Here is a 19,395-nt window from a genome sequence, read left to right as displayed (position 1 = left end):
AAGATATAAAAATACGTATTTTTGATCAAAATTGATTGATTTAAAATTTAATTTAGTTGACCATATTAACTCTTTGTTTCCTTTAATATTCCATGTGATTCGACGAGCAGGGAATAAGGTAAGTTCTCAAAATTTAATATTAATTTGAATTTCGAAAATTATGAGGACGATTAGTTATGCAAACAAACCCTAGACCAGCGCATTGCATATATAAATACTAGGCCGTCTCTTTCTCAAAACAAAGTCATCACCACCGTCTCCTTCTCAAAATTATGAATTTAATTTCTTTTTTATAATTTATTTCTTTAGTATTTTATTGTTTTATTGTCTATGTTTTTCTTATTTTATATTCATAATTTATATTATGAAGACAATAATTCTATTGCTTATGTTTTGTTTTATCTTAAACTTATAATAAATTTATATAACTCTTTGATTACTTTCACAGTTTTTTTAATTCAAATATATTTAAATTATACCGATAAATTAAAAAGTGTAGTTTTAAAGTTATAATCTCTTTAATCCATAATTTCCGCTTAGTAATCAACTATTTTAACTGATTTCTAACCATGTATTTATTTCAAACTGTACCACCATGTTTAAAAGTTTAAAGAACTTCCTTTAGATATTTTATTGTATTTTGGAATTTGGATTTTTGAGTTATAAAACATAGTAATTTATAGATTAATATAGAAAATCTACCATCTCTTATCTGAGTCATTACCTATATCTGTCTTAAGTAAATTTTAGTAAATCATTCAAAATGATTTCTAAGTATATATGTTCTCTGCTTCAGTTCAAGTGACGCTATTATTTTTAGCACAACAGCAAGCGATATTACACTAGTGTTTAGGGGCTGATGATTGAAGACAATCTTTCATAATCTCCTGAATCCTTCTCTGCAACACCTTATCCTTAACCCTACTAATCATATCCTCATAGAAAGCTTGAAGCCTCATAAGCTGACTCTTATCAGCACTCTCCAGCATCTCTCCCCACTCTTTCCCCATATCGAAGTACCCAGAGACCCGTAACGAATACGGAATGTCTTCCTCTTCGTTGAAAGGCTTTCCAAATATGGATCCATGAAGTATGCTTGCGTATCTTTCCATCACCATTAGCTTTGTCTGTAGCTGTTTAATCTCCTCCGTTGATGAGCTTTTGTCACCATCATCAGGTTTCGGTGCTTCTTCACTGTCCTGTTTCAGCTCATTCGTCGGCCAGAAGACAGGGGTGGGAACATAACAGTCCATAACATTGCCCGTCCCGAGCACTCCGTTTCTTCCTCTTCCCCAAGACCACAGCTTGTAACCACCGTTCGCCACGAGAACTGTATGCGCAGCCCCGCAAGAAACCTGAACCGGGTCACGGAATCTTGACCCACCGGTTATCTTTCTCGGTACACTGTCGTCTCCTGCTTCCACTTCTGAGAAATTCACATCGGGGCATAGCCCTAGTCCCCTCTCCATCCCCCATGACCACACGTATCCCTCGGACGACACCACGCTCGTGTGGAACAACCCACAGTCTACGGAAACTAAGTGAGAATGTTCCGGGAGCTCTGAAACTGGCTCTGGAACCGGTGAGCTCTTGGTGCTCCCACGCCCAAGCTGACCGTTTTCTCCAAACCCGAACGTCCAGCAAACGCTTGGTCCGTTCGGTGTACCGTCCCTGTAGGTGAGGAGAGCTGTGTGATGAGCACCGCAAGCTATGTCGTAGACTGTAAGATCAGAGTTCTGGTTAAACGCCTCGACGACCTGAGGCCTTGCACGGCTCTCTCCATCCCCAAGCCCTAACTGGCCATGATGGTTATTACCCCAAGAATACAACGCAGATTCTTGAATCTCCTTAGAACCAACAAGAGCAACAACGTGTTCATCCCCACATGCTACCTTCAAAACAGTCCGGCCATGGAACTCAGGTATTAAAAATGGAACCGGGACACTTGTGAAAGACAAACGAGGCTCAGGTCCACTGTCTTGTGGCGGAACGTTGCCCCACATCCAAAGCCCTCCGGCGTTATCAATGGCCAGCGACATCATTGATCCAGCCTTGACAGCACAAACCTACCCCAAATGTAATGAAAACGGCTGTACGCTTCAGGCTTTTGACTTAAATAAACACAACAATAAGAAAGCGTTTCCACAACCATACCTTGAAATCTGATGTAGCTTCTCGATCTGGATCATTAAGACAAGAACTAGATACATCTTGTTCAAAGAAAGTACTTATCAAGCGTGGAGCCAAGGTGTTCTCTCCATCAAAACCAAGTTGGCCATCCATTCACCAGTCAAGGATTTTAAAGGCGTTATATAGAGACGAGAGCATACTCTAAAAAATTCATATCAAAGACATTTGAGATAAAAGGATACAAATGTTATAGCCCCAAGACCAAACCGAGCCATCATCTGCCAAAACCTTACAGGAGAATGGTCACTACATATCCATATATCATATAAAATACAAGCTTATGTTCGTATGAAGGCCGGCCCTGGACCAAGCCGAATGAAATATTAGCCTCAGGTCTCCAAATTTTCTTTTAAAAAACTATATATACTTGAGCCCCAAAATTTGTAGAAAAACATTGGGCAATTCTCTCAAATAGCATTTTTTAAGTTTTTGTCGCAAAAATATTCCTCAAAAAAGAAAATGTCCAAAATAGCTTTTTTTTATTTTGAAATTTGTAATATTTATTTTTTACTTTTTAAAATTTGAAACCATATAACCAAAACACCACCTCTAGCTCTAAAACCAAGTCTAGATTAGTTAACCATGGGTAAAAATACATTTTTACCTTTTAATAAAACTTATTTTGGTCATTTTCTTACTTGAGGGCTATTTTTGTGAATACTGGAGAATTTCTCAAAAACATTTCAGGCTCCAAGCTATTGAAATCTTTATTCAATCGTCTATAGCCTCCTCAAAATCTCAGGGCCGGCCTCTTCGTATCATATCTCACATAAATGCTTTCATCATCATTCACAGTCATCAGTTCTCAGATAAACTCTTTTGGTTCTGATCAGCAGCACATATGCTAATAAGAAAATGTTAAAACTGAGACATACGAAGAGAAGAAAACAACCTGAGACAGCGAGGCTATGATAAGCACCAGCAGCAATACCAACGATTCGAGCGGCCGATCGATCCGGGAACTCGAACCCGACTCGAGCTGGAACGAGCGCGTCCGTCTCTCTCCCCGTGCCGATACGCCCGAACATTCCTCTTCCCCACGAGTAAACGCATCCATCGCCTGCAAGATAATCAAATCAAGAAAAGGAAACTGTGGAAGCTAAACATTCCTCTCTCTATCTACTAACTAAATGAAGCTGTGGAAATTGTTTTGGTTTACCTGTTAGAGCGATGGTGTGCGCTTCGCCGGCGGCGATAGATGTGATTTTCCGGGAGAGATCTTCAGAGATCGGTAACGGCGTCGTTTTGTCTTCCATTAAGGTTTCTCTGTGGATAAGGTTCGTGCTCAAGTTAGCTTTTCTCAAATCCCCCTGAGGCTTCAGCGATCGATCAGCACCCGATAATCATTTTCTTATTTCTCTTAAAATATTTTAAACTAAATACAATTATCCAAAAAGTTATCTTCAGGCTCAGTCTTCTTCTGTAGTGTGCTTGCGTAGTAGGAGCTTTTATGTGTTTTATTGGCAATGGACTTGTATAGTTTATTGAGCCCGTTATCATTATCCGACCCATGATATTTGAACCCGACCCGTCTCAGACACGCTTTCTCTCCTTAATTAGCTATTTTTTCCTGAATGATAAACGTGATTAGCATATTTCTGTCCGATTATTTAATACTCCCTCAGTTCATGAAAATAGAAAGTAAGATTTTCTAGAGTTTATTTTTGTTTCATAAAAATAGATTTTCTATATTTTTAAAGTACTTTTGTATACTTTTAAGCAACATTAATTGTGAATATTTGAATTGATTAAATCTAATTGGTGGATATTTATTGGAAAATGTATTGAAAAATAAATTGTAGACAGCAACATTAATTGTGAATATTTGAATTGATTAAATCTAATTGGTGGATATTTATTGGAAAATGTATTGAAAAATAAATTGTAGACTAAATTGTAAACATTTATTATATTTTTAATAAACGTGAAAACTTTAGAAAATCTTACTTTCGGGAACCGAGAGAGTACTATATGAATAGTCCTTCTCAATCCCAATGATGACCTCTTGCTGAGGTCTATGGAATTAATGCATATGAATCACTGAGATTAAATGCACAGTAAATTAACTGAGAGGTTTAAAAAGGATTTCACATCTTAGTGAATAAATAGGCACATCTTAACCCCTTCTTGATACCACTAACATTTTGAAAGAAAAAAAAAACAAGAACAAAAAAAACAAAATGGATCAGGAAGCTCTTCTCGCCGGGAAAGCTACGCACCAGCAGCCGAAAAAACGCAGTTTTTGATCATTTCGAGTATTCTTGGTACAATTATCATATTTTATATACAAGGAGAGGTTTAATTTGGATGAAATATATATGTTTTTGTTAAGCGGTTTAATTTGAATAGCAAGTCAGGCGTTAGAGAAACTAGCTTACTACGGATTGGCACCGAACATGATACTCTACTTGACGGGGGAGTACGGCATGGCAACGACGGAAGCGGCCAAGATCATCTTACTCTGGTCTGCGGCCACCAACTTCTTCCCTCTTGTTGGTGCTTTTGTCGCTGATTCTTACACGGGTCGCTTTCCTCTTATTGGGTTTGGATCATCTACCAGCTTGCTGGTACATATTTCTGAAACCATGAAAACGACAAGCAAATAATTTAATTCGTTTCTTTTTTTGTTGATTTCTTCTCTAACTACATTTTACCAATGAGTTTTAGAGTGTTCACATCTTATTTATCCTTTTAGGTCACTCGTTTTATGCATGTTATTGCATTATCATTGCTAGGTTTTCTTGATGGTCTTCTAAGTATATCTAATCTTTATTAATATTTAGTTTTAAGCGTAAACGCCAAAATATATTAGCATTTAATTGCTGGTTTATCAAATTTTTGAAAAAGTTTAGTGTACGTACTTTTTCAGATTTTTGATATCCACTACTGAAATTCTAATATATTTTTATATTTTGTATTAAAAAATATTACTACAAAGATTGTCAAAGCGCATGATATTAGTTGAGTACCATATATTCGGCTTTGTAATCATGCAAGAAGTGTTTTTACTCTAGTTTTACCTAAAAGAATAAATCGAACTAATGATCTCAATTGACATTTTGATGTAACTCTCTTTTATTTTGTCAACGACGTACTCATGTTTTCTTTTAATCGTTTCTCAAATAATTCAAAAAGTTGTTACGTACCTCTCTCTACAGCGGTGGCATGTGATCAATAGAAAATAATCTTGTCATCTTATCATATTTTATTTTAAAACTGTCCTTTCAATAACATTTTACTATAAGGGATGATAAAACAAATAATATATAATTGCATATTTTCCATAGAGGATATATATTATAAAAATACCCTAGAATATCAATAAAACACATTCGTTTCAAAATAACACAAAAAATCTAAAATACCATTAATTAAAAGTAAAAATAATGATTTATTCTATATTTAGATTCAGGTTTAAAGTTTAGTATATAGGAAATCAAGTTAGGATGAGGGTCTAAGGTTATGAATAATTTAGTGATTTTATCTTATTTTAGAGATTTACTTTCGTGATTGCTAAAATAGGGAATGCTATTATTATGGCTGGCAACAATAATTCAACCGGAATGCGACAAATCAACAGAAGTTTGTCAACCAACCACACCACTCCAACTGACTCTACTCTATTCCTTTTTTACCCTCACCTCCATCGGCGCCGGCGGCGTCAGGTCTTCCTGCTTAGCCTTTGCCGCCGATCAGCTCCAACTCAACACCACATCACGTACCGCCACGTCAGCCCTAGAAACCCTCTTTAACTGGTACTACTGCTCCATCATGCTGGCTTACTTCCTCTCGCAGTCGTTTCTTGTCTTCATTCAGACAAAGTATGGTTGGCAGATCGGTTTTGGAGTCTCTGTCGTTGCAATGGCTCTATCGGTTGCCTGATCTTCGTGGCTTCTCCGTTTTATGTCAAGCTTAAGTGTGAGCCCGGTCTCGTTTCTGGACTTCTCCAGGTTCTCGTTGCTGCATTTAGAAACCGACACGTTGATTTGTCATCGGAGGAGCATATTATATCGTACTATCATGAAACAGGATCTTCATGTTCAATTCCTAGCCAGAAATTGAGGTTTATTAATTTACCCTTTACTTCTTCCAATATAGGATATTTTTTTAAAAAAATTGATGTCCAAACATATAGTATATAAGGGGGCAGTTCAAAAAATAAAATAAAATAAGATATAAGATATTCTAATATTTTTAATTAATCATATTTATAATTTATTTTGTAAGATTTTTAATTTATAGTTTAAAAACTTTAGATAATATGTAACTTCCTTTATATATTATATTCTTTTACCTAAAACATTTTATATTTAGGAACAAAGATAGTGCAAGTAAAAAAACTATGGTAAGAGCTTTCTCCGATTTTTTTCTAAAAAGATTTGTAGAGTTAAAAATCTTTTTGAAAATACAATACAGATTTACTTAACTTGATGAAGAAATGGTAACAGTTTTCTATAAATTTTATCTTGAAGAAATGGTAACAGTTTTCTATAAATTTTATCTTCTTGTTGATTTACTTTCTAACTATAGGTATTTGAACAAAGCATGCGCCACAAGTGACCCAAAGCGAGACCTAACCTTAGAAGGGAAGTCACGGAGTCCATGGAAGCTATGTAGGGTGCAACAAGTAGAGGACCTTAAATCTCTCGTCAATGTCCTACCCATCTGCTCAACGGGAATCATATTGTCACTTGTCACAGCTAGCCAAGCCTCCTTCATAGTTCTTCAAGCCAGTGCCATGGATCGTCGCACTTTCATTCAGGGTTTTGAGATTCCTCCGGGAAGTTACAGCGTTTTCATGATCACCTCCTTCGTGCTCTTCCTTGTTATTTACGAGATTGTTGTCGTCCCGTTAGTCTCTTGGATTATAAGGAAGCCCTTTCGATTGGGAGTTATGGTGAGAATGGGAGTTGGGATTTCAGTATCGGTGCTATGCATTTCCTCTCTCGCGACCGTGGAGTACGTTAGAAGAAAAAGAGCTGTAAGTGTTCATTCTAGATTTTGTTCTAATTAGTTTTTTTTTTTTTTTAAAGCTTCAGTTGGGGTTTATAGCTCAAATATTTATAGAGAAATGTATACAAAATTTAACTTCTCTATCATTTTTTTATTTTTAATTAACAAAATCGGTCAAATTCCAAACATAAAAACTTTAAAATTTTAACTCTTTAAACTTATTAGAAAATGTTTTGGAAAAGATTTGATATTTCAAAATATAAACTGTTTTGATATTTTTGGAGAAGATGTTTTGGGAAAAAAATTGATATTTCAAACCTAATTATTTATGATTGATTAACCCGGTTAAATTTATAACCAGTTATATCTTTTAAATTAAAAGTAAAGTATAACTGAGAGAATATATATTTAACCAGAATATCTTACTTTATAAAACTGAGAGAGTATATTATATCTTTTTTCAGCTAATTATCTCATAACCTGATATATATTTACATATAGTGCTTTATCAAAAAAAAAAAAAAACTATATCTAGATATAGTTCGATTTATTTTATCATATTTGATAAAAATATATTTGAGTTCCTCTTTTCCATATTGTATTTGGTTCAATCTCCAGGCATCAATTACTTGCGTCCGGGATCTAGATATAACCCGATAAATTGTATTTCGAATTGAAACATCACTAGAATGTTTTTCTTTTGAATGGTTGATCCCTAGAGAGACGAGGGAGGCACGATGCTGTCGGCAATGTGGCTATCGCCGTACATGATATTAGGAGGCATTTCAGAGGCATTTCTGGCCATAGCACAGAACGAGTTCTTATACTCTGAGCTTCCCAAGTCCATGTCAAGCGTTGCCACCACACTCTCCGGCCTCGGCTTGGCCGCTTCAAGCATCGTCTCGTCCTGGATCATCACCGTAGTAGACATCGCCACCTGTCGGAGCTGGATCACAGAGGATATAGACGAGGGACACTTGGACTATTACTACTGGCTCGTGGCGGCTTTGTCTCTTCTCAATGTTCTGTATTTTGTTTGGTGTAGCAAAGGTTATGGTAAATGTAAAAGTGATGCAGATAATTAACTAGCGACAAAGTGTGAGACATTTGTATCCGTATCAAATAAAATTAAACGAATAAATACTAAAATTTATCCGTATGTTCATAGTCATCAGAACATAGCTGTATGTTTATTGTTAGAGTGTTTGTTTGTTTATAACTTTATATACATACAATAAAATCAAGAGATATATCTTTCAATAACACTTAATCAAGTTTTTGTTCAAAAATTAACACACAGTAAAAAAAACCTCCAAAATAGTTTTTATTAAAATGTAAAAATGATTATACTCTTATATTTAGATTTAAGGCTTAGTGACTAGCTAGAGTTTAAGATTTCTTATTTAGAAGATGTGATTAAAATTTAGAGTTTATGACGTCAAATATTTTAGTGTTTTTACTGATTAGTAAATTTTATTTTTAACGACAAAAACTAATAGTATCATCATTTATGAGATTTGCCCTAAAATTAAAATCTATTTCACTTATCCAAAAGCAAAAGCCAAACCGAACCAAATCGAAATTACTGAACCGAACCGAAATTACTAAACCGTACCGAACCGCTTCTGAAAGCTCTCCCCCCTTTTCAGATCTGCTGAGTACCACTACCAGAAGAAAAATTAGTAAGCACTCGTCATACGGCTATGGCGATCAGAGTTTCTCTCCTCCTCCTCGTATTCTTATCATCTGCAGTCGTATCTTTCTCCCTCTATGAAGATCAAGTCGGCCTCATGGATTGGTAACTCTTCTCTTCCTCATCCGAATTCGAGTAAAATCAGCTCAGAAGTTTTCGAAAACGTACTTCTACTAAGTCGAACTATAGCTTTCGCGCCAATCAAATTAACCTGTGATTTAGTATGTTAGATAGATCTGATTAGCTGAGAATTGATTGATTCACCGATCACTAGTGAGTTTGAGATTCGATCGGGGTCAAGCTTACTGGATGTTGATTTCGTTTTTAAGTGTTTGATTGAGAGGAGAACCAAATTTTGTTGTATTGCGTAGGCACCAACGGTACATAGGGAAAGTGAAGCACGCAGTGTTCCACACTCAGAAGACTGGGAGGAAGCGTGTTATCGTCTCTACCGAGGAGAATGTTGTTGCTTCTCTTGATCTTAGGCATGGAGAGATGTGTAAGAACACTCTTATTCTCACAGCTCTCTCTCGTTTTGCTTCCTTCTTTCTTACTCATTTTCTCCACATGGTTTGATGCAGTTTGGAGGCATGTTCTTGGAACAAATGATGCTATCGATGGCGTTGACATTGCCTTGGGAAAATGTAGGAATCATCTTCATTTGCATGTGGTGTTCAACTATTTCTGGATGTATACCCAATGTTCTAAAAATCGGTCTAGGCGGCGCAGCAAATCGGGTCTAAAAGAAATGATTTTTCAAACTGATATTTTGAAATTAGGTGTAGGCGTTCGAAAAATCGGTTTAGACGGCCGACTAAATATTAATATTCAATAAAGCGCATAACCACCGCCTGACGATTTCTTGAGCATTACTATTTGCTTTCACTTGCTATAGTCTTGAACTCTGTTTTTGTTGGGTTCAAATTATTACAGATGTTATCACCCTTTCGTCACAAGGAAGTATGTTAAGAGCCTGGAACCTACCTGATGGTCAGATGGTGTGGGAAACGTCCCTGCATAGTGCACAGAGTTCAAAGTCACTGTTATCAGTGCCGGTTAGTAAAACAAGCCTAGAAATTGTGTCATCATATCTTTGGTTTCTTGTTTATGAATTAGAGCTGTTTTTTTGCAGATAAATTTGAAGGTTGACAAGGACTACCCTATTCTTGCTTTCGGTGGTGGGTACCTTCATGCTGTTTCTGCTGTAGATGGTGAGGTCCTCTGGAAAAAGGATTTCACAGCGGAAGGGTATGACAGCCTTCACTTTATATTTCAATGAGGTTGCATGTTATAATGCTTTTGGCTATTATTTATACTTACTCTCGCTGTGCTTCATGGTGTACCTGTCGCAGGTTTGAAGTTCAGCGGGTTCTTCAACCTCCTGAAAGCAGTATAATTTATGTTCTTGGATTCCTTCATTCATCTGAGGCTGTTGTTTACCAGATTGATTCCAAAACTGGAGAGGTAGTGGCACAAAAGAGCATGGTGTTCCCTGGTGGATTCTCTGGCGCGATTTCGTCAGTTTCAAGCGATAAAGTTGTTGTTCTTGATTCAACGAGGTCAATTTTGGTTACTATCGGTTTCTTAGATGGAGATATTAATTTCCAGAAGACCCCTATTTCAGATCTTGTTAAAAATTCTGGAAACGCTGAGATTTTATCACCTCTTCTAAGCAATATGCTTGCTGTAAAAGTCAATAAACGCACTATATTTGTGAGGGTTGGTGGCGAAGGAAAGCTGGAGGTGGTAGACTCATTATCTGATGAAACAGCCATGAGTGATTCGCTTCCAGTTGCAGACGATCAGGTGGCCTTTGCCTCAGCTCATCATGAAGGGAGCAAGATTCACCTCATGGTGAAACTTGTGGATGACTTGGATACTGTGTTGCTTAGAGAGAGCATCGAAATGGATCAGCATAGAGGGCGTGTGCATAAAGTTTTCATAAACAACTATATCAAGACGGATAGGAGTAATGGATTTAGGGCGCTTATCGTGATGGAGGATCACTCACTCTTGTTACTGCAGCAAGGGGCGATCGTTTGGAGCAGGGAAGAAGGCCTGGCTTCAGTGACTGATGTTACAACGGCGGAACTCCCTGTGGAGAAGGATGGTGTATCAGTGGCGAAAGTGGAACACACTCTCGTAGATTGGCTTAAGGGACACATGCTGAAGCTCAAGGGATCCTTGTTGCTAGCAAGCCTAGAGGACGTGGCAGCAATTCAAGAAATGAGGATGAAGAGTTCCGGGAGGAGCAAACTTACCCGTGACCATAACGGCTTTCGTAAATTATTCATAGCACTTACACGAGCTGGGAAACTCTTTGCTCTGCACACAGGAGATGGGAGGATTGTCTGGTCTATGCTGCTAAACTCTCCGACCAAATCAGAAGCCTGTGAACGCCCCAGTGGTATCAACCTTTATCAGTGGCAGGTCCCTCATCATCACGCCATGGACGAGAATCCCTCTGTTCTTGTAGTTGGCAGGTGCGGATCAGATTCAAGTGCCCCCGGTGTGCTTTCATTTGTAGATGTCTACACAGGGAAGGAGATTAGCTCATCAGATATTGGTCACTCCGTTGTGCGAGTTATGCCTCTTCCGTTTACCGATTCAACGGAACAGCGTTTACATCTGATAGCTGATACCGAGGGGCATGTCCACTTGTACCCGAAAACTTCAGAGGCTCTAAGCATCTTTCAACGCGAGTTTCAAAATGTATATTGGTACACTGTTGAGGGCGATGATGGTATTATCAGAGGACACGGAATGAAGAGCAGTTGCGCTGGCGAGACTGCAGATGAGTACTGCTTTACCACCAAGGAGCTTTGGACTGTTGTGTTTCCTTCGGAATCAGAGAAAATTATTTCAACACTAACACGGAAACCAAATGAGGTATGAATATTGGTTTTCTTATCATTAAACGTATTACTTATTAAATATGACATGATTGTATTCCCAGGTTGTTCATACACAAGCCAAAGTAAGCACAGACCAAGACCTGTTGTATAAATACGTATCAAGAAACTTGCTGTTTGTGGCCACCGTGTCTCCAAAAGGCGCTGGTGAGATTGGTTCAGTTACACCGGAGGAGTCAGCACTTGTGGTATACCTCATTGACACCATCACAGGGCGTATACTGCACCGTTTGTCACATCAAGGCTGCCAAGGGCCAGTTCATGCTGTAAGTTGTCACACTATTGCATGAGTCGATGCAACTTTCTTAAACCTTTGAAAATTGTTTGCAGGTATTTAGTGAGAATTGGGTTGTTTACCACTACTTCAATCTTCGAGCTCACAAGTACGAGGTTACGGTCGTCGAGATCTATGATCAGTCTCGGGCGGTATGACTTCATTACCCAAAACATTTTTATCAGTTGATGTTAGTGTTCTAACATTAATTTGCAGGAGAACAAGAATGTCTGGAAACTCGTTCTGGGAAAACACAATCTAACAGCACCAATCTCGTCATACTCTAGACCAGAGATGTTCACAAAATCGCAGTCATACTTCTTTGCTCAGTCCGTGAAAACCATCGCGGTGACATCAACAGCAAAGGGAATAACATCGAAGCAGCTTCTCATTGGCACCATCGGAGATCAGGTTTGTAAGATTACACATCATATATGTATAGATACCTCCATGGATTGGAAAGCTGATACTCAAAACTGTTTTAATGAATGAGATTAGATATTGGCACTTGACAAACGATTTGTGGATCCACGCCGGACACTAAACCCCTCGCAAGCCGAGAAAGAAGAAGGAATCATCCCTCTCACGGATTCATTACCCATCATTCCTCAGGTTCACTCATAATATTTCTGTTAGGAGTGTGCAAGCAGCTCCCTGGTTTGATTCTAATGCGCTTTGTCGTATTTAACAGTCATACATCACACACTCTCTCAAAGTAGAAGGTCTAAGAGGTATTGTAACAGCTCCGGCCAAGCTAGAGTCAACAACACACGTCTTTGCCTACTGCAAGCAGCTCCCTGGTTTGATTCTAATGCGCTTTGTCGTATTTAACAGTCATACATCACACACTCTCTCAAAGTAGAAGGTCTAAGAGGTATTGTAACAGCTCCGGCCAAGCTAGAGTCAACAACACACGTCTTTGCCTACGGAGTGGATCTCTTCTACACAAGGCTTGCTCCTTCAAAGACCTACGACTCGCTGACCGATGATTTCAGCTACGCGCTTCTCTTGATCACGATTGTAGCACTTGTTGCAGCCATATACATCACCTGGGTCATTTCAGAGAAAAAGGAGCTAAGTGAAAAATGGAGGTGATTGGATCCTTTAAAGGTGTTTAAAACCCTCTTTGTTTTTTCACAGCTGTAGAATGTTTGTGTTGGCATTCCTAGAAAGAGAGAAAAAATCTTGATGTTAGGCTTTGGAAACTGAATACTTTACAGACTCTTACTTGTGACCTTTGTCACATTCATGAGTTTTGAGCTGAACCTTCTGAAATTTTGAAGTTTATAGAAGCCTCTTTGTTTTTGCAGATTGGTTTAAGACCAAACCAGCTGCTTTTGTCTTCTTCAGCTAATGATTTTTAGAACTAAAACCTGTCTTTAAATAGTTTAATCGTTACCCTAAGCTCTATTCTTTCTTTTTTTGAACACCCCCTTAGACCAGGATTATCGGGGGATATCAGAAGGTTTTTAGTGGTATGGATCCCATTTTTTTGTAAAAACCGTTCACAAACCACACAATAAAAATTGATCTTTTTTCAATTTTTGCACTGTTCACGGGCTTCATTGACACGTGACAGCCTACGATTGGTGCGTTTTTTAATATATATATATATATTGTTTTTTAATCAGATAAAAAAAAATAACAAAAACAAAAATACTTACCTATGAAACTGTCCATGTCTTAGTCATGCTCTAAGCTCTATTCACAATCTAAGATTCGTCATCTTATATTTTATTGGACAATGTTCCCATATACACACGCGCACATGACATCACATGATTATGATAGTGTTACATTTTACGGCTTTAATAAGAGAAAAAGACAAAAATGACATTAAATCAAGTTTTTGTTAGCAAACTAGCTTAAGGTCAAAAGTCACAAAAATAACATTTAATGTTTTATCAAAAGTCACAAACTTAGGGTTTAGAGTTAAAAGGTGGGGTTTATGATTTAGGGTTTAAAGTTTAGGGTTTAGAGTTTAGGGTTTAAGATTTAGATTTTAGGGTTTAGGGTTTAGAGTTTAGGGTTTAGAGTTGAGAAATGAGGTTTTGGGGATAAGATTTCAAATTTTGAAAAATAAAATAAATTAAAATTTTTAAAAGATAAACTTAGAAATGTGCTATTTTGGTCATTTTAGTTTTTGAGTGCTATTTTTGTGATATAAACTTAGAAATGTGCTATTTTAGAAATTTGCCCCTACGAGTTATAATCTCAGGGCGGGTACAAGTGTTAACGCCTGACAAATTTGGTGCGAATCAATTATTTTCTTACTATTTAAAGACAGACGTTCGCTTCACTTCATTTTCACTTCACTTAAGTTCCCCAAATCTCCAGCGATGATGAGAGCAAAACAGAAACCAAAACCCAACGCGCCACCGCGTCCTCTCTTCTCATGCGGCTTCTTCCGCCGCTGCACACAATCCGTCCTCAGTCCTACCTCTCCTCACCAACAACCTCGCCGTAAGCCAAACACCGCCACCACCTCGTCCTCTTCATCCTCCTCGACCTCCACTTCTCAAAGCTTCACTCAATGGCGCTTCCCTCACCATCTTGATCAAACTCCATCCACAGCTCCTCCTCCTCCTGCTCCTGCTCGTCCTCCGCCTCTTCCGGTCGCCACCACTCTCCAAGAAACCTACCAGATCGCTGAGCTTCACCTCGCGTCAGTCTCCGAATCGGACAAGCTCCTCGCTCTTCAGCTACTCGAGCGGGTCGTCGTGCCCGACCCGCCGTCTGATCCGACTTGTCCTCCGGGTCTCATGCGAGGCCTCGTCTCTTGCCTTCGTAGCAACAGGATCGTAACCGCCAAATACGTTACCAAGATCCTCCTCGCGCTCTGCCTCGCCGAATGCAACCGCCGCGTGGCGGTCGAGGCCGGAGCCGCCAGAGCGATGGTGGAAACCGCGGCGGGGCTGGAGAACTCTGCGGTGGAACGCGCCTTAGCTGCGCTCGAGCTCATGTGCACGACGGCGGAAGGCGCGGCGGAGGTTCGTGCTCACGCGATGACGGTGCCGGCGATGGTGGCGGTGATGGCGAGGTTGGCCGGGAGGGGGAGAGAGTACGCCATAAGCATACTCGCCGTTGTTTACGGAAGAGGAGGAGCATTTTCCGGCGAAGAGATTATGGTGGCGCCGGCGGAGGAAGTGGCGAGGGCGGTGGCGCTGGCGCTGGAAGGAGAGTGTACGGCGAGAGGGAGAAGAAAAGGGGCCCACCTATTGAAGACCCTTGAGGAATATGGACGGTTGGATCTGAGTCAGAATGGGACATAGGAAAAATAAAATCCAACGGCTGAGATTATGTCAGATAAAAAAATAAATCTGAAAGCTAGTTTGGGGTCACGGGCTTGTTGTTCTTCTGTTAAAGAAGTGTGGGCCTTCGTCTCTGTCTCCCCCTATCCATGTGTATATCTTATGTTATGTACTATTATTACTCGTTCTTCCTAAAATAAATTTATTTAAAATCGATTTATTTTTCCAAATGATAGATATGCTGAACGACCCAAAATCTTATTTCTGACAAAGAAACTATGTTTGATTGCATGCATCATTGGATGATTAAACGCATTTTATATTTTGCTTATTCTAAATTCTTTTCTTTTTGTTAAAGTAAAAGGTTAGTAGTGAAGAGTAAAACAGAAACGAGCATTACCTTTAGATATTTCAATATGTATAGTGTAGATGGTGAATCTGATTGATAACATGCGAAATGGTGATTTCATAGCTTTATAACTTTAGCTAGTTTTTTATGGAACACTATAACTTTAGCTAGCTAGAATGGTATTTGCACGTACAAGCATCCTTGTATTCAATCATATCTTCTTAGGCGGGAGGTATAGATTAATGAAGTAATCATATGCTTCTGGTCTGATAAAGTTTCATCTTACAATGAAAGAGAAAAATACTTTAGAAACAAGGAAACTCATGTGTTGTTTCCTATTCATGGATTGGTCATTTTCCGACTAACTATTTGGCATTAACATATGTGGTGGTCTCTGTTTATTAGCTGAGAGACACGTCCACGGAGACGAGAACATGTTCAGGTCATTTCATATATATAATAATTCCGATACTATACATAACACCTTTATTAAAACGTACATATAATATTTTTATTTTTAATGTTTCAGGTTCAAGTCGTTTACCATACAATCCTTGGAATAGTTGATAGACTTCTACACAATGATGCATTCTTTGTAAAAAAGTTTTCTTTTGTTATGAATATAAAATTTTCATTCATTAAAAAAAAAGAAGTTTCAGGTCTAAAAACTCTATAATCAACAATAAAAAATTTAAAATGGTAGAAGCTATAATACGAATCAAATATAATTTCTTGCCCTAAGTATCCAGAAAAAATGGACTACTTATTGGTCTACCAATAAAATTAGAATCGATGCAAATGAACGTACAACAAAAAGTAAAACTTGACATACGTAATGTACGCCTACATTGTTTGACCTAGTACACGTTCGCGTATTATGATGTATATATATACACATACCTATACAATTTTTTTTTTAATCATTTGATTAATTATGTTATTACAATACTGAAAAATATTACATAGACGATCCTACAACTGACAATTCTACCACCAGATGAGAATACACGTCTGACTGCATCATTCCGAGCCGCCGTATGAAATCCATGTTCGATGATATGCCATGCACTATGATTAAGACCTTTTATAATCATTTTTCTCCATAATATGCATAATTTGCGTTTTTTGGGATTTTGAACCTATACTTTCGGATGTAGAAACATTAATGAATCCTTAGTCAAACCACTAGACTAAGAGAGCTTCCACTGCCGGTACAAATTTTAAATCTACAAATTAACTAGGGTAGAGTAAATTTACCAAAAAAATAAGCTAGCGTTACTCCCTTTTTACTGATCTCGCCAGGGTCATGGCAAGTAATGACGACATATTTAACATTTCAATACCACGTACGTACCAATAGTATAATTATGACCAACCACACCAGCCAGTTTATTTGAACGATAATTTGGTTTGCGACTAATTATACCGCTTAGTGAGTTGGTAATATATATTATACCATATCACTTACCTTTAACTTAACACAGTCTCCAAAGCTAGGTATGGACGTTCGGGTACCCATTGGCATTCAGATCGGGTTTTTTGGGTTTACGCTTCTAGGTCCCATACTAAAATTTTATTAGTACGGATCGGGTTCGGATAATAACACTTCGGGTTCGGTTCAAAATTGTATTGCATCATAAAACCCATAAAGTAATCATATATCGTACGGATTCGGATTATATCGGTTCAGTTTGGATATAACCAAAGTAAAAAACAAAATTTTTGAAGTAAAACATAAAGAAAAACATCTAAATTAAATAAAAATTAATCTATTATATATAAAATTGATAAAATACCAATAAAATGTTAAATCAAGCATGAAAACAAACATCATTTGTTAAAAATATGTATTGTCTTATAGAGAGTAGACTTTTTATTTCAATGAGCAAATTATAAAATACTTATTTATAATTAATTGTGTACTTAAAACATTTATTAGAATTTTAATATTTATTATTATATATAATATTACCACAAATATTGAATTTAATAATTGGAATACTTATATATATTTCAAAATATTTATATTGACTATTAATTTCAGATTTTTTGGGTTACCCATTCGGGTTCGGTTAATAACACTTCGGGTTCGGATATTTTTTGTACCACCCTTCAAAACCCGTTCGGATATTTTTATGTTTCGGATCGGATAACAGGTCGGGTTCGGTTCGGATTTCAGGTTCCGGATTTTATGTCCGGGCCTATCCAAAGCTACAAAATACCGTCCGATAGAAATATGGCCAATACAACCCATTAACCGTAACATATATTTTTGGGGGGGTCAAAACCGTAATAGATTTAAAGCATACGAATTATGTATTTATTTTAAACAAATGTGAAGTACTTAACCTCAAATTTAACATCAAATTGCCTATGGACGTAAACGTAAGACTTGCATTTTCTATATAAACATTATTTTTGGTCTAATTTATAAACTTTATAGATCTGTTTACAACAAATTTTTTTTATAGATCTGATAAAACTATACGTAAATAGTGTTTATTAAAAAAAACTTGAAAATCTTTTAATAAAAACTATATATGAATGTTTTTATTAAACACTAGGATCAGCCCGCCCTACGGGCGAGAAGTTAATAATAAAAATAAAAACCTGTAAAATGATACCACATGTATTCACCGATTCTTTAGAAATGTATGAAAGCTCTTCCCACATGTACCACTCTTGCTCTCTTTTTTTATCCTTTCCCTTTCTTCTTTTTCAGCTTTTAATATTTTTAAATTTGTTAGAGACTGATGAATTTCAACCGGTGCGAGTGCCCTTATTTTTAATAAACATTTTTAGTTTGGAATTAAAATGACAATATCTTTCATTATTCTATTTTTTCAAAGAATACAAAATTAGCAAAAAACAATTCAGAATAATATGATAATATATATATATATATATATATATCTTCTTATTATTCTTAGTTCAATTTGACATAATAAAAGAAAATATTAACTTTAAATAGATAATAGGTGAAATTTCATGTTTACCACATTAATTGTACCATTATTGATCTTTACCATCACTAAAGGGGCATTTTTAAAAATATATTTTCAATAAGTGACAAAAGACTCTTATATCCTTGTTCTTGATATATATATAATAAATAATTATGTAAATAAAAAACATATTTTTTATGTTTTTGAATTATACTTTTTTAAAATTCAAATTTTTTTATAATTTTTTTTTGGAATTGTTTTGGTTTATTTTATTTTATTTTTTAATTCTACAGATATAAGATATGTTCGGTTATTTATAAAATTTGATTCATTTCTCGTTCAAATATTTTGTTTTTTGGTTCAGTTTGGACAACAAAGTGGAGAACCAACTAATATCAAAAACAAAATCGGGTCTCTTTCGGCTACGGACGTTTCAGATTATTTTGGTTAATTTGAGTAAATTTTATTGATAAATTGTTTTTTGCCAGGAAAAAAAACAGGTGATTTAAGTTTTTTGGATAAATTATCAGGTAGTTTATATAATTTTAAATAATTTAGGGAAATGGTATTCATATAATTCATTTTGGATAGTTCAGTTTATAAATAATAAGTTTATGATATTTGTTACTGTAAAACTAAGTTTATTTAATATTTTAGATTTGTAAATTAAATTTCAAATTGAGATATTTATTGATTTTGGTTCTGTTCTCGTTTGTTTTTGATATTTTAGTTTCAGAAAAGTATAGAATACATGATATATAGAAATATACCTGATTTATGAAATTTGATCTAGTTTCGATTTTGTTTTTTATTTGGTAAGGTTCGATT

General features: G+C 36.6%; 3 protein-coding genes and 1 pseudogene across 3 annotated transcripts; 3 read left to right on the top strand and 1 right to left on the bottom strand.

Annotated features, from left to right (window-relative positions):
• Positions 1-727: 727 nt before the first annotated feature.
• Positions 728-3,590, bottom strand: LOC106327549 (ultraviolet-B receptor UVR8). Its single transcript, XM_013765717.1, has 5 exons — positions 3,350-3,590; positions 3,083-3,250; positions 2,373-2,408; positions 2,155-2,279; positions 728-2,066 (listed from the first exon to the last, which is right to left on the bottom strand). Exons 1-5 carry the CDS (start codon positions 3,444-3,446, stop codon positions 843-845), a joined length of 1,650 nt encoding a protein of 549 aa, XP_013621171.1. The 5' UTR covers positions 3,447-3,590; the 3' UTR covers positions 728-842.
• A 761-nt stretch (positions 3,591-4,351) lies between these two features.
• Positions 4,352-8,244, top strand: LOC106327548 (annotated as a pseudogene).
• Positions 8,245-8,801: 557 nt separating this feature from the next.
• Positions 8,802-13,331, top strand: LOC106327420 (ER membrane protein complex subunit 1). The gene is made up of 11 exons (XM_013765566.1): positions 8,802-8,941; positions 9,208-9,335; positions 9,418-9,480; positions 9,770-9,891; positions 9,969-10,084; positions 10,189-11,725; positions 11,793-12,014; positions 12,079-12,174; positions 12,239-12,433; positions 12,521-12,634; positions 12,857-13,331. Exons 1-11 carry the CDS (start codon positions 8,847-8,849, stop codon positions 13,115-13,117), a joined length of 2,949 nt encoding a protein of 982 aa, XP_013621020.1. The 5' UTR covers positions 8,802-8,846; the 3' UTR covers positions 13,118-13,331.
• A 956-nt stretch (positions 13,332-14,287) lies between these two features.
• LOC106324927 (E3 ubiquitin-protein ligase PUB23-like) lies at positions 14,288-15,489 on the top strand. The gene has a single exon (XM_013762932.1). It carries the CDS (start codon positions 14,362-14,364, stop codon positions 15,292-15,294), a length of 933 nt encoding a protein of 310 aa, XP_013618386.1. The 5' UTR covers positions 14,288-14,361; the 3' UTR covers positions 15,295-15,489.
• Positions 15,490-19,395: the final 3,906 nt, after the last annotated feature.

This window comes from Brassica oleracea, chromosome C2 (genome assembly GCF_000695525.1).
Source record: "Brassica oleracea var. oleracea cultivar TO1000 chromosome C2, BOL, whole genome shotgun sequence".
In the NCBI taxonomy this organism is placed as follows: domain Eukaryota; kingdom Viridiplantae; phylum Streptophyta; class Magnoliopsida; order Brassicales; family Brassicaceae; genus Brassica; species Brassica oleracea.
The sequence above is the reverse complement of the archived record's forward strand: the minus strand, read 5'-3'. Positions and strand labels throughout refer to the sequence as shown.

Coding starts and splice junctions, on each gene's coding strand:
- LOC106327549 (XM_013765717.1), bottom strand. CDS start 3,446: ATGGAAGACAAAACGACGCCGTTACCGATCTCTGAAGATCTCTCCCGG. Junction 2,409..3,082: donor TCATAGCCTCGCTGTCTCAG/GTTGTTTTCTTC, acceptor AGGTTTTGGCAG/ATGATGGCTCGGTTTGGTCT. Junction 2,280..2,372: donor GTCTTGGGGCTATAACATTT/GTATCCTTTTAT, acceptor ACTGGTGAATGG/ATGGCCAACTTGGTTTTGAT.
- LOC106327420 (XM_013765566.1), top strand. CDS start 8,847: ATGGCGATCAGAGTTTCTCTCCTCCTCCTCGTATTCTTATCATCTGCA. Junction 10,085..10,188: donor AAGGATTTCACAGCGGAAGG/GTATGACAGCCT, acceptor TACCTGTCGCAG/GTTTGAAGTTCAGCGGGTTC. Junction 12,175..12,238: donor TCTATGATCAGTCTCGGGCG/GTATGACTTCAT, acceptor ATTAATTTGCAG/GAGAACAAGAATGTCTGGAA.
- LOC106324927 (XM_013762932.1), top strand. CDS start 14,362: ATGATGAGAGCAAAACAGAAACCAAAACCCAACGCGCCACCGCGTCCT.